The sequence below is a fragment of the Perna viridis genome, chromosome 8, assembly GCF_037379345.1.
Source record: "Perna viridis isolate PV_CMFRI_1.1 ecotype Kerala chromosome 8, ASM3737934v1, whole genome shotgun sequence".
NCBI lineage: Eukaryota > Metazoa > Mollusca > Bivalvia > Mytilida > Mytilidae > Perna > Perna viridis.
Genome location: NC_142452.1, coordinates 8019706 through 8032557, shown reverse-complemented (window position 1 = coordinate 8032557; position 12852 = coordinate 8019706). Strand labels below are relative to the sequence as shown.

General features: G+C 31.5%; 2 protein-coding genes across 10 annotated transcripts in view; one reads left to right on the top strand and one right to left on the bottom strand.

Annotated features, from left to right (window-relative positions):
* LOC148609169 (uncharacterized) overlaps positions 1-10885 on the top strand; it is a 67177-nt gene extending 56292 nt beyond the window's left edge. For all 9 annotated transcript variants that reach the window (XM_088595755.1, XM_088595756.1, XM_088595758.1 and 6 more), the window contains 6 exons: positions 6102-6574; positions 6864-7065; positions 7309-7479; positions 7692-7797; positions 8014-8162; positions 8405-10885. In XM_088595755.1, the coding sequence (XP_088451881.1) occupies positions 6102-6574; positions 6864-7065; positions 7309-7479; positions 7692-7797; positions 8014-8162; positions 8405-8661 (1358 nt within the window). In that variant the 3' untranslated portion in view covers positions 8662-10885. The remainder of the gene's footprint in view (positions 1-6101; positions 6575-6863; positions 7066-7308; positions 7480-7691; positions 7798-8013; positions 8163-8404) is intronic.
* LOC148609162 (uncharacterized) overlaps positions 1-12852 on the bottom strand; it is a 461126-nt gene that overhangs the window by 198313 nt on the left and 249961 nt on the right. The gene's annotated exons all lie outside the window — the stretch shown is intronic.

The window sequence follows — 12852 nt, the reverse complement described above, 5'->3', positions numbered from 1 at the left end:
TAAAGTAAATAAGACATCCAGTAAAGTACAAAGGGAACTTTACACCTTTTACCTGTCTGATGGCCTTACTGATGGCTTGGCTGTGTGTTATACTGACACCTCATTAGGTACCTCCTTCCCTCCACAAATAAATTGATCCCCTTTATTCAATATTCATCTTAAAATATCATTAAATATGTTTGTTTCCCCCTGCCCCATGTGTCACTATTGGACAGAACTAATTATATTTGTATGTAAGTGTGTATAATCAAGGGACAGTGGACCATATTCTATTTACACAGACCAAATAGCCTGATATCTGTTTCCTGCACTGGAGTGAAAAAGATAGACTTAATGCTATAAAATTGACTCTATTGTCCCATTAAATTGTCCATTTTGATTGGTTTATTGTAAATTCACTGATTTAAATACCAGTTTTTTTCTGTTAACTTTTTTTCATGGGATATTATTTCCACTGACATCATAAGGTGCAGACATATAGGATATTACTTTAACCTGTTATGGTAAAGTCTAATTGTTTTCTTGTATAACTTGAATGAAAGTTCAATGTGCTTAAATTAGAATTTGTGTTTTCCTATTTGTTTTTATATTTGAATACATGGTATACAATGTATTGATTAATATTCTGTCTAGAAAAAAATGTTTAAGTGTTAGAATATAAATTTTTCAGATTTAGACATTATTTCTTTGATGTTTCAGAAGTTTGTGAGATTATTCTATATTTTTCACTTCTTGTTACATTATATTGTAAACATTGCTTTTATGTATATAATGAACTTTTCAAATAATTATTATTGAGTCTACATCAGTTCTATAACAAAACATTTATTACTATAAATTACCAATTTATTACAAATTACATCACCCTTGTGAAATCAGATCAAATTCTAGTTATCAAATCAATTTCATCTCTGAAGAATTGAATTTAAATTGTTTTTACACCAGATTCTATTAATTGATTAAAGTTTTGATAAAAGCTGATGTTTCAAATAAAATATATTTCTACAAATCATAGATATCTTATTATTTAATTGTATGTATTGTGACAGATGTTGAAGAAATTAGAATAGAAGTGTATTAATAAAATCTTTTTTGAAGTAAGAATGATTTTGTTATATTTCACAAGTGTATTAAATGTAAAGAACATAAAGTTAATTATCACTGTATTATCAGAACAAACTGTTGGAACAAAACATCTTTAATGTGCTATCATTTTACCGATAAACAATAATTTCTTTCACACTGTTACGTTTTCTAATTATTATTTTATCTTTCACCTTGTGTTTATGTTTGTCAAAACATGAGTAAAACACAACCAATCTCTACTAATCTATAATTATTGCTGAAATTAGCCAATGAACTGGCTCCGTACCTGTTTACCCTCGCTGCCAGCGGTGCAAACATTTGTTTCTCTCATCATTCGCGACACATTTTCTGCCATTCAATTCTTATCAACAGCTTTTTGTTCTCCAATTTACAAAAAGCCTGTAGTTTTGGATATTTAATTAGTAAGATTCAATTTAATCTGCACTCATTATTAACTTGGATAATGTTTTTTCTACCAATTTGACAGGTCAGATTCAACCCTTGGGATGCCTGTTATGGTTTTTTATTCTGATTATATTGTACCACCTTTCTTTCTCTGCTTGTTAATTGCATACCAATTTAACAAAAGGAGTTTTTGTGGAGGCGGACACCACTTGGATAATTGGCTACTCCTTTTTTTCATGAAAACATCAGATCTTTTTTTAAATCTTACACTCTTGTAATTGGTTCTATTAGAAAGAAATTGTAGTGAAGATATGTAAGTAGTCTATTTAAAGTTTCTTTCATAAATCTGAAGGTTTTATTCTTTTTTTATTATTGATTGATAAGTCATTCTGCCTCAGGTGACATGAACTTTAATTTTTTTTTAATTTTTATAATTTAAAAAAAAATGTTTTTAGATTTAAGATGAAGAATAAGATTTCTTTGTTTTTTTTATACTATGCACTCTTACAGAATTTCTTTGTTCTATTTATTTTTCTTACACAGGTGGTAAGCACATGTTTAAAGCAAAAACTCAAATTTCTCTTGTTACTACAATTAGTATTAATTCTGTCATTCTTAGCTCTAATTTCATATTAAACTGGTTAGGGCAGTTTTTTTTATCCTACAGCATGTGCAAACTATCTGCTGCTTGAGTGGTTAACCTGAAAAAATGGAATAGAACAAGTCAACTATTTTAATTTTCATCTCCCCTTATGAATAACTTTATATATTTTTTTAATTGATCTTTGATTATTTACTGTATGTTTTTTTTCAGTTAATTTAAACGCACTCATTATACTAGGAAATATTAACCAACAGCTCAATTCCACTCTATTTCACCAGTCTGTTTTTTTAATTCTGCCCTGATTTATGCCTTTGAAATTTTTCCTCTGTCAGTTGAGTGGCATTGAGGTATTATCTTTGAGTTGAACCTTGTCAGAAACAATGTGCTGTTGTTAAATGATCTGACATGGCCAATCAGATTTGACATAATGATGTAAAATGAAGCTTTTTATTGCTGCTAAATGTTTGCCTCATTAAGAAATGGTCAGTTCTAATAGTTTTAAGTCTTCTTATAACAGACACAAAAATTTCAGAGAAAAATATGAGAAAATTTTTATGTTCCATCATTAGCACTGGCAGATCTTTTTTCTCATGCTCGTAAAGTTCATAAGCTTTGATATTTGCTAGGTTTCAGACAATATTGTTCAAAATAATAATTTCTGCTTTTGGTTCTTTGAACAAGGAAGCAACAAAACTGTGCCTTAAAGGCATTGAACCTCTCTGTAAAATAGAATTGACATGGAGCTCTATAGTTTTCTGATGTATTAGGAGAGTTGGTCAGTTATTGTTGGTGTATCAGGCTGTGCATCAATTTTTTCCCAGTAGTTGTTTAATTGACCTGTGGTCAGACTTAACAGTCAGAGTGATTGATGCACTGTTAGAAAACCAATCTCTTTGTTTGTTACTAGATAAACAAATCTTGGTAACAGACAGCCCCTAGGGTCACTATCATCTGACCCCAGGGATAGCAGGTGCCCCTTTTCTGTCACCAGACTGGGAGTCTGATAATGTACATTCTTTCTTGTATAAATAATCCATGCATGTTTGTTTACACAGTGAGCAATAGAAACAGAGAGAAAATTTTCACAGTTTGTGTCTTGTATATGATTTTTCCTGTGATAAGCTGTAAATATTTAATAATTTTCTGCAAAAATGTATAATTATTTTATAGAAATTTTTGTGTTTTACATATTTTATTCAAGATGAGTTGAAATGTGGTGCTCATATTTTCTGTTCTATAATATATATTTTTTTTGTTGTGACGTAATGATTTGTGAGATGTGATATAATATGAGGATAGTAAGCACCAGGCAAAAGTTCCATCTTAAACACACCCACATAGAGACCATTTTAATCTTCATACATTCTATAGATTAGAAAAGGAAAAAAACTTATTTTTATCAGTGACTTTTGAATATAAAGTACAATATTTCAGTGACAAAAGCAAATCACTTCTCAATTTAAAGCTCAATACTGAATTTCTATGCACAAAAAATAGGGATAGGATTTAATTGAAAAATTATCTCACAATACAAAGTCTAATTATTCAACTCAGAATTGCATTAGTTTTTATTCTTTATTTAATAATAACTCTATTATTGCTATTAAAAAATTGAGGCCTTGTCTCTGAGGCGGAGTATTGATGTGGTAATACGTGCGACAGTTGACGTTAATTGTCAACAAAATAACAATTACTGCACCATAATTAATCAATTTATCAACCAAACAAATCTGATGATTGATATTTACTGAAGACACATTAGGGTTTTTACTATAGACAAATATGAAATATATTCGTTATTTTTTGTGTCATTGAATTGATTTTTTTATAGACTACCATTAAGTATATTTGTTATATTTTACACCCTTGAACAGGGAACCAGCTTTATAGTCTGATCAATCATATTGCTTGACAAACCAGAAATTGATTATGACGACCCAGTCATATCTTTTGATGGCAATTGATTTGAAAACTAACAAAAGTTGACGATGTACATGCGTCTTTTTTGACAGTCGATTTGTCAAAGCTACACTCATCTTGATATAACTTCTTGTTTGTTGACAAATTCCTTAACTTTTGTCATGAATGAGTTGTCTTTCTTGGTATGCAGCAATATCCAATTAGCGAATACAATTAAATAGGTTATAATACAAAAAAACAACAAGCATTTGAAATGTTTAAATGAAAAATGATTTGCTATTTTATCAAAATTAATTGTGAAGTCAGATTGATTTACAATTTAGAATCTCTAATTAATGTCCTTAATGAAAGTGAAATAGACGTGACAAATGGTAACTGAAGATGAAGGTGTTGATTGGGGCTAAATCACAATGGTAAATGATTGAATCATTCCAATCACTCATTAAATGATTATACTACAAATCCTAGTCAGTTGGCTGACAATGAAAAATTGGAGAGACAAAGAAAAATTTGAATCATGAATGCTGGGTCATACCGATTCATTTTGAATCTCTGTCTTGTCTTAACCTCAAGAAATTGTGTTTTGCTGCTGAATAATGATGTGCCAAATATTGATAGAGTATTTAGGTTGTTTCTCGGGATATTATTCTATCTTTCAATATTATTCAATTTACGCCAAGAAAAAAAGGAAGAATGGGTCTCGCTATCTTGGCCTGTATCGTAAAGCAAACAAGAAATTTCAGCTTCTTAAATCTTATCATGACGCCTTATGAATATCGTTTTCTTATAACTCATTCATTGGGAAAAGATAAAAATGAAATATGTTCATTCAGTCTTTTATTTTTGCTTTGATTTAGGGGACAAAAAGTTTCACAGATTAGAACTGTTTTGTTACACTTTGTTTTACACTGCCTCATAAAAATGTATATTTATCTTCCATAAAGTGAAACGGCCATCATAAACCATAAGAAATGGGCAAAAGTTTGACTGCTACTTGAATAATATTGTAACTCTTATCCTTAATTTTTTAGTTTTTTGGCAAAATTGATCTAATTTATTATTGTAGATATACAAGTGTAGTCTCCATGATAAATTGACTTAAAGACATTTCTGCTATTATTGAGTCATTTTATATAAACAAAAAAATGTTCAATAGATATAAATGTTTCCTGGCAATGAATGATGGTGTAAGCCTTTATTTGTTATGTTAGAAGGGGTGTTGCCCAAGGGTGCTTGGTACAGGAAGAACCTGCCCCAATTATGACTACATTGTAAATAGATACAATATCTCTTCTTTATCTACCAAAATTAATTTTGGGGCCACTACCTCGTACCATTTCTATGATTTTCAGTGTAAGTCATTTATATACCTATGGTCAAAGAGTTATTTACCCCTCATAACCAAAACAAAAACAGAAGCACTGTCTAATTATAGAAGAATTGGTCATTGTCAAAACTAATAAAAACTTTCAGTGTGAACTAAAACAAGCATCAATTATACATTAATATAAGACCCAGACCACACAGATGATGTGGTGATAAGGGAGATAATCAGCCTCATGTCAGACATCAACTCCTTGTGGTTTTATTAGAGAATTTTAATGCTGTTTGTTCTGAAATATCTGTCATCACCCTTTCTTCATCCATTTGGTTGATTTCATTCAGATTTTGTTCAGAATAAAACTGGATTTTGATGGTTTTTTATGTTACTGCTGTTTCATGTTGAGTGTAATGGAGTTAGATAGTTAGGATGCTGTACAGATTGGCTGTACATTGTTTATTTTTTTTATTGTTGAAAGGTAGATACTAAGTACAGTTTCCTTTTGGAATGTGTTTTTGTTTAAGTTTATCAAGAAGATAACTTCTGTAATGGCTCCTTGATTTTACAACAGATGTCCTACATTGGACAGTTCTATATCAGCTGCTATATAGTGTGGTTCGAATGTTTTTAAAGTGAATCAGTGAATAATGAAATAGATTGGCATGTATCATTTGTTAACTGATAAAAACTGTTGATTGTACAAAATCTAAATTTTTTCAGTCAGCAAAATTATTAGTAATTAAATGTATTTTTCTTTATTTTCAGTACCTTCCTCAATAACACAGTCTCAAGTGTCTTCCAAAAGTTCATCACCAGTTACCATAGAAACCAAGAGACATTCAGAATCCCCTGCTACACCTCCATACAAGTTGTCACCACAGACATCACCGAGAATGAGACAGCCAAGCCCACAAGGTTCACCTCTCTGGACTGACCCTAGTCGTCAGGAAATCCCACTCAACCTCTCAAAGCCAAAATCAGAGCCAAAGGATGACTATGAATTGTACCATGGGAAATCAGACAAGGTCATGACCCCTCCACCTGCACACAATAACCATCACAGGAGACCAACCTCATCCTCTGTCTCTCCACCTCCTGAAACCCCTCCTTCCTTCATGGGATTGGGTGGACCATTTGGAATCCCTCAGTACCCTTTCATGATGAATCCTATGACATCCAGTGTTTTCAGCAACTTTACTGCAAGACCACCTCTCTTTAATGGAAAGCACTTTGACAAGGTATTTACAGTAATTTTAAAACATTTGGAGATTTTAGTAAATTAATTTGTTTTAGATATTCTTCTCTTATAATAATTGTTGATGTCAAAAAACTTTTGGACATTTGATTTTTTGTAAACATTCATTGTTGTCTGTTGTTCATTCCAGGTATTGTAATTTCCAGCTTTCTCTTTCATTTCCAAAGATAAAAACATAACATCTCTGAATATTTGAAGGTATATGATTAAGTAAATAAAATTTGATATAATGTAAGAGGGGATTTTAATTTCTAAAGCATTGTATTTTACAGGAATCTTTAGTACAGGATGCATTAGCCAAGCAGTTGGCCCAGTCAGCCAGTACCCCTGTATTTCCAGGGTTTGCTGGACTACCCATGTTCCATGGGGGTCATCTACCACAGATGCCACAAATGCCAGGGGTTAAACCAAGAGCTGAACCACAAGAGGATGATGACAGCCAAAATGGCAGTAATTATGTCCAACATTTGCAGAGTAAGTTTTCTGTTTGTCTTTCCACCTTATTCCTTTACCTTGAATTTCATTTGGTAGTTGTACAGTTTTAGTACAACATATGTAATAAACCGCAAGCATATTCACAATTCAAATATGTAGGTAGAGTTAAAAAAATATTACACAATAAAGTTCATGATACTAATATTTTCTATGCCAGAAACATGTAGATATTAAACTTTGTGGTTATAATATTTCTTTTAACATTGGTGTTGTATATTACAGGTAAAATGTTTGGTGCCAAAATCATCCGTTCACCTAAGGACAGACCTGAACCTGCCAAGCCACATATAAAACGTCCAATGAATGCATTCATGGTGTGGGCCAGAGAGGAAAGGAGGAAAATTCTCAAAGCCTGTCCAGATATGCATAATTCTAACATCAGCAAAATACTAGGTAGGCATAACTTAATGTAAATAGGGGGTGGTGTTGTCATCTCATCCATTAGAGTTGATTTGTACTGTGCTTGAATTATATCAGATTGACAATTTTTATGTTAATCTTTAAAGTAAAAATAAGCAATTAAGTAACATTTCATGCTATATAATTCTTCATAGATATCTAGGAAATATTTACCATAGTTTAATGCATTCTTAATGACTTTTCAGGGGCCAAGTGGAAAGCCATGACAAATGCAGAGAAACAGCCATACTATGAAGAGCAATCTAGACTAAGTAAACTACACATGGAGGCTCACCCAGACTATAGATATAGGTCTGTTTACTCACTTGCTTTCTGTTTTTACTCCTGATGGCTTGTTATGTTGTATTCACAGTAGCATACTTTATATAAAAATGAAAATAATTACTTTATTTTTTTAAATAATTTACCATGCTTACATAAAGAAATCTTTAAATGGGAAAAGGGGAATAACTCTGCTTTACAAAGAGTGATTGAAAAGTTTATTATAACTTTTAAATATTTTCATAGGCCCCGACCCAAGAGGACGTGTATTGTAGATGGAAAAAAACTACGCATATCAGAGTACAAACAATTAATGAGGTCACGGCGCCAGGATATTAGACGGGTGTGGTATGGAGACTCTGGTACTACTTATGTGGAGGGACTACTTAACAATGGTAGGTATATGTAGTTGTATCGGATGCTAAGTGTAATCTAAATTAAAGTTTGTAAAAATACAATAACAAGGTAAAAATTTACAGACATGGGCTACATGACTTAATGCGATATTAAAAAAAAAACACACTTTGTATAATGCTTATTGTCCTTTTAACTTTTGTGAAGAGTTTATACAATTCAGAAATATAGAAAAGGATTTGAATAATAATCATGGTTCAAATGATTTTCTTTAATGTTTTAGGTGAGGGAGGAAATTCTTCAAGGTCACCTTTTGATCCGAATAATCCATCATTAAATGGTTCATCATCATCCTTCCACAATAACATGCACCACAATGAGGACAGTCTCGCTAATGGTGACGAACCAATGGACGACAGTGATGCAGAATTTAGTGACAATATTGACGCTTCATCAGACATAAGTGGGGAAAATTCATATTCTCAAAACATGAATAGTTCCCATGGAAACAGTAATCTGCAACATACAGTGCCATCATAGTAGCCATTTCAATTTGCTATAAATAGAAAAATGGCAGCAGGGTCTTTACTGTGTATGTGTGAGAGAAAAACTGTTTTGAATGTCAAGGACACTAGCTGTTTATAAATGCATTTTTTAAGTTCTTTCAAGTAGTATATAAATTTGCTTTTGCATTTAGAATTATCCTAAGCTCTGACCTCAGGAAATAATGTAAAGTGTGGATTTGGATGCAAGAAATTCCAGAAAGCCATATTCCCTTGTGGTATCAGACTCATGTCATGTGACCCTGACTTTGATAGAAACACTTGTTAGATTTGACAAACACTTTTAAGTAGTTGTTTTTTTTTCTTGGTGCTAGCAATATAAGTGTTTGTATGTCTGTTTGTGATAGTGCTTCATGTGTAATTGACATTGTTCCACCCAGTTCAGATTTGTCAAATTTTGTTCTCCATCTTAATTTGTTTTGTATTCATTTATTTGACTGATACGTCTGGTGACATCCTTTGGTTAAGCCATTAATTAAAATGGTCTTTATTTCTCTATTTTGTTGACAAGAGATACAAACTCAAGTGAGAATTGTTTTGTTTTTGAACATTTGAAAAGTAATTATTGAAATTATTTGGAGAAGTTACAACATCAGTTTTTTTTTTCTTTTTATTGACATTGTATAATTTGTTAACAATTTTATCACAAACTTCATCAATTTAATTGACTAGAACAATTTGTACTAAAATGAACAAATACTTTCTTCATGACATTATTTTATTTAGATGCTTATTATTTGTATGTTGCTACCATTTATTTCGTTGCCATGACGATGTCCGCAGAAGGGACAAAACTATTTGTACGGTGCAGTCCATTGATTGGATGAAATCTTCCAGTCATTTCTTGGGTCCAATTTTTTATATATATTTGAATAATTAAGCATGACTTTGTGATGTTACGTATTTGTTTTGCGTTTATAACTGCGGCAGGGGAATCTGCTAAAATTTTGTCCCAGTGTATTTGTATGTAGGGAACTATATGTCTCATTCTAAGGTACATTTAGTGATTATGCAAGACTTCTGTAGTTACGCAATAAACTCTGTATATCTTGTAGGCAGGCCAGCTAAGATTTAGGGGAATGTGTGTTTTCTTTTACGTTATACTTCACAATTTTGAATATCCATTTTTTTTTAAAAGATCTTTATAGAATAAGGAAAAGGGATAAAACTCTATTCACTGAATGGGGTTTCCCAATATTGGAGTACTTTTCAAACAATTATGGCTATGCTTGCAAGATATACAGATAATATACATTGTACAGGTAGACTGTTAGTTTATTATTTTTTTGTTGAATTTGTTACTTATATTAATTATATTAAAGTTTAGAATAATGAATTTTATGTTATGAACAATGTTGCTCAGAGCTGCCATACTTATTTTAGCTAGTAAATGATGTCAAGTTCTACAACTACGCATTTGAAATATCCATGAAAGTTGTCATTATGACAATTAATAATAATCTACAAATTTGTTAAAAAAATTAGATAGGTGCTTGTTACTACATTTAGATACCACCAGGTTCCTTTATGTGTGTGTATATTTGATATTCCATGAACAATATGACAAAATTCCTACCCAGATACCAAGTTTGTATCTAAGCAACCATTTTGTATCCATCTAACAATGTTTTAGTATCCATGACAACCAATTTGTTTTGTTATTTATTTTACATTCACAATGTTAACAATTTTATGCATAAAAAATATTAGCCAGCTACCAATCATGGTATTTCAGTTTTGAAAAAAAAGTTATATTTAAGGATAGAAATTTTTATTACAATGTACTAAGAAACCATTTTCATTACAATTTCTGAAACTTTGATTCATTCTTAACCAGTAGAAATATTTCTTATAATGGTCAGAGTTATATTTTTACAAGATGTGTAGTTTGGGGAAAATGAAGAAAATAACTGTTGATTTAGCAGAGAAACTATGTATTTATGTAATAAGGGTTTGAATTATTACAAATTATGTAAGGTTCTATAAAGTTGTCTCCCTTGAATATTATTTTGCCACTGAACAATTCTCTTTATGTTGATGAACAAGAATTATCCCCCTTTTTAGCCACTGAACAATGCTGAATACCTTGATGAACCAGTAGCTAATACTAATTTTTTTGTTTATGACTAGTACATTGTTTACACTTATTTTGATTTTTGTGACATCAGAATATTAATTAAATAATAAACATTTTAAAACTACTTTGTATAATCATTCCTTTCATAACACCATCTATAATAGCATTGCATATATACACTTCTTGAGACGTTCAGGTTTTCCACATGCACGATAAATACAACACACGCTAAATTCTCACCAAACGCACGATAAATGAATGCTTCTATTGTGCGTTTAAACAAACACTCCTATCATGCGTTTAAACACATGATAAACGAACGCTCCCACTGTGCGTTTAAACGCACAATAAACGAACGCTCTTAGTACGCACGATAGACAAACGCTCATATCGTGCTATTAAACACAAAACGAAAAATAATGATATTGACATATAATGAAGACAGAAAAAATAGAAAATAAAATTTATGAAATTATGTAAATTAATAATAGCAATAAATATAAAAAATAAGTTAAATCAAGAATATAATCAAAGTACAAAAATAAACGAACACTCGTATCGTGCGTTTAAATGAACGCTCCTATCTTGTGTTTAAATGAATGCTCCCAGCGTGCATTTAAACGAACACTTCTATCATCCGTTTATCGTGATTAAACGAATGCAAAACAATCTGTAAATGGATGTTAAATGATGCACGAATGCTAAAATGGGAAACATGAACGTCTCAAGGAGTGTATCATACTCTAAAAATTATAGTATTATTGGATCAAAATTCTAAAAAAAAATATATATATCAGGAAGTATACCTGGGGTATACCAGCTTCCGCTTGGAAGTTGGATTATTTCCCTTTTCAAGCATTGGGCAATAGGTACATTTCATGCTACATTTGATACCAAATTGTCAAATTGGGGCCACTGATACAGACTGTGGCATTCATCTGTTGATACTTGCATAATTTCTCAATAACGAACAACAAATTCATATCACCAAGAATATGGTAATAAGAATTTTCATAATTCAAAAAAAAAAAAAAGAAAAGTAGACAACATGAACTAAAATCACACAGACAGGGTGATACCTATATATACAAACCAGTATATTATTTGAAATGAAATGTTGAGCAGAAATCAAGAAAAACAGCCAGGCTTGGGGGTTGCAGTTCTAGGAAAAGCCAATGAATACCACAATCCAGTACATGTGTATTACATAATCTTTTAAAAAAATTATAAAAATCAATTATTATTGACTTGTCATTATTTTGTTTGTATGGTTTAACATGTGAACAAATTATCAGCTATGTTTATTTCTCATATCATAAGATATTGGCAGTGCTGACAAGAGTAATCAAGGGAACCAAGATTCTAGCGGAAATCAAAAGAATGTAATCCAGGGACAAAGACGGACATACAAAACAGATATACAGGTTACAGACCACCAATTCAACCAATGAGCATTTGGAACGTACGCAAAAATAGTCCTACGCAGAAATTACCCCTGTTCCTCATAGTGCTGTGAAAAAAGTTCTCATCTCATTTAAAAAATTTTAACAGTTTCTGAAAGGAAAAACATTTCTGTACATTTTGTAGGTGCATTTTGCTTCTTGTGATGTGAAGCCTAATCTCCATAATGATTTCTAAATATACCCCTATCTTGTGAAAACACTGGGATTTCCCATACTATTTATAGACACTTCACTTCCGATGACCAGTACTGCACTGCAAGTCTGCTAACCCCACATGCCATTCTGAGGATTGTGAGCTGACATATGTAGAATCATGCTGATATATAGTCCTCTGCAGGTTAAAGTTAAGGTAAAGTCCAGAGAAGCCATTGAATATTGTGAAATTAGCATAGAAGCCTATGGGAAGTGGAATTAGTGGTTTTTAGCCTTAAGCTGAGGCCATGGCAAAATGATAAGTTTCTTGGAATAGCTTTAAACTACTTGAAGATCTTGTAAACTTTGCTATGAGAGGAATACACTACAAAAATCCTTCAAAATATGCATTTTTTTAAGTTATAGGTCCAAATTATGGAAAATTGGTCTTTTTGGCTGAATTTTATGTCCTATCTTGTGAAAAGTGTAGAAAATT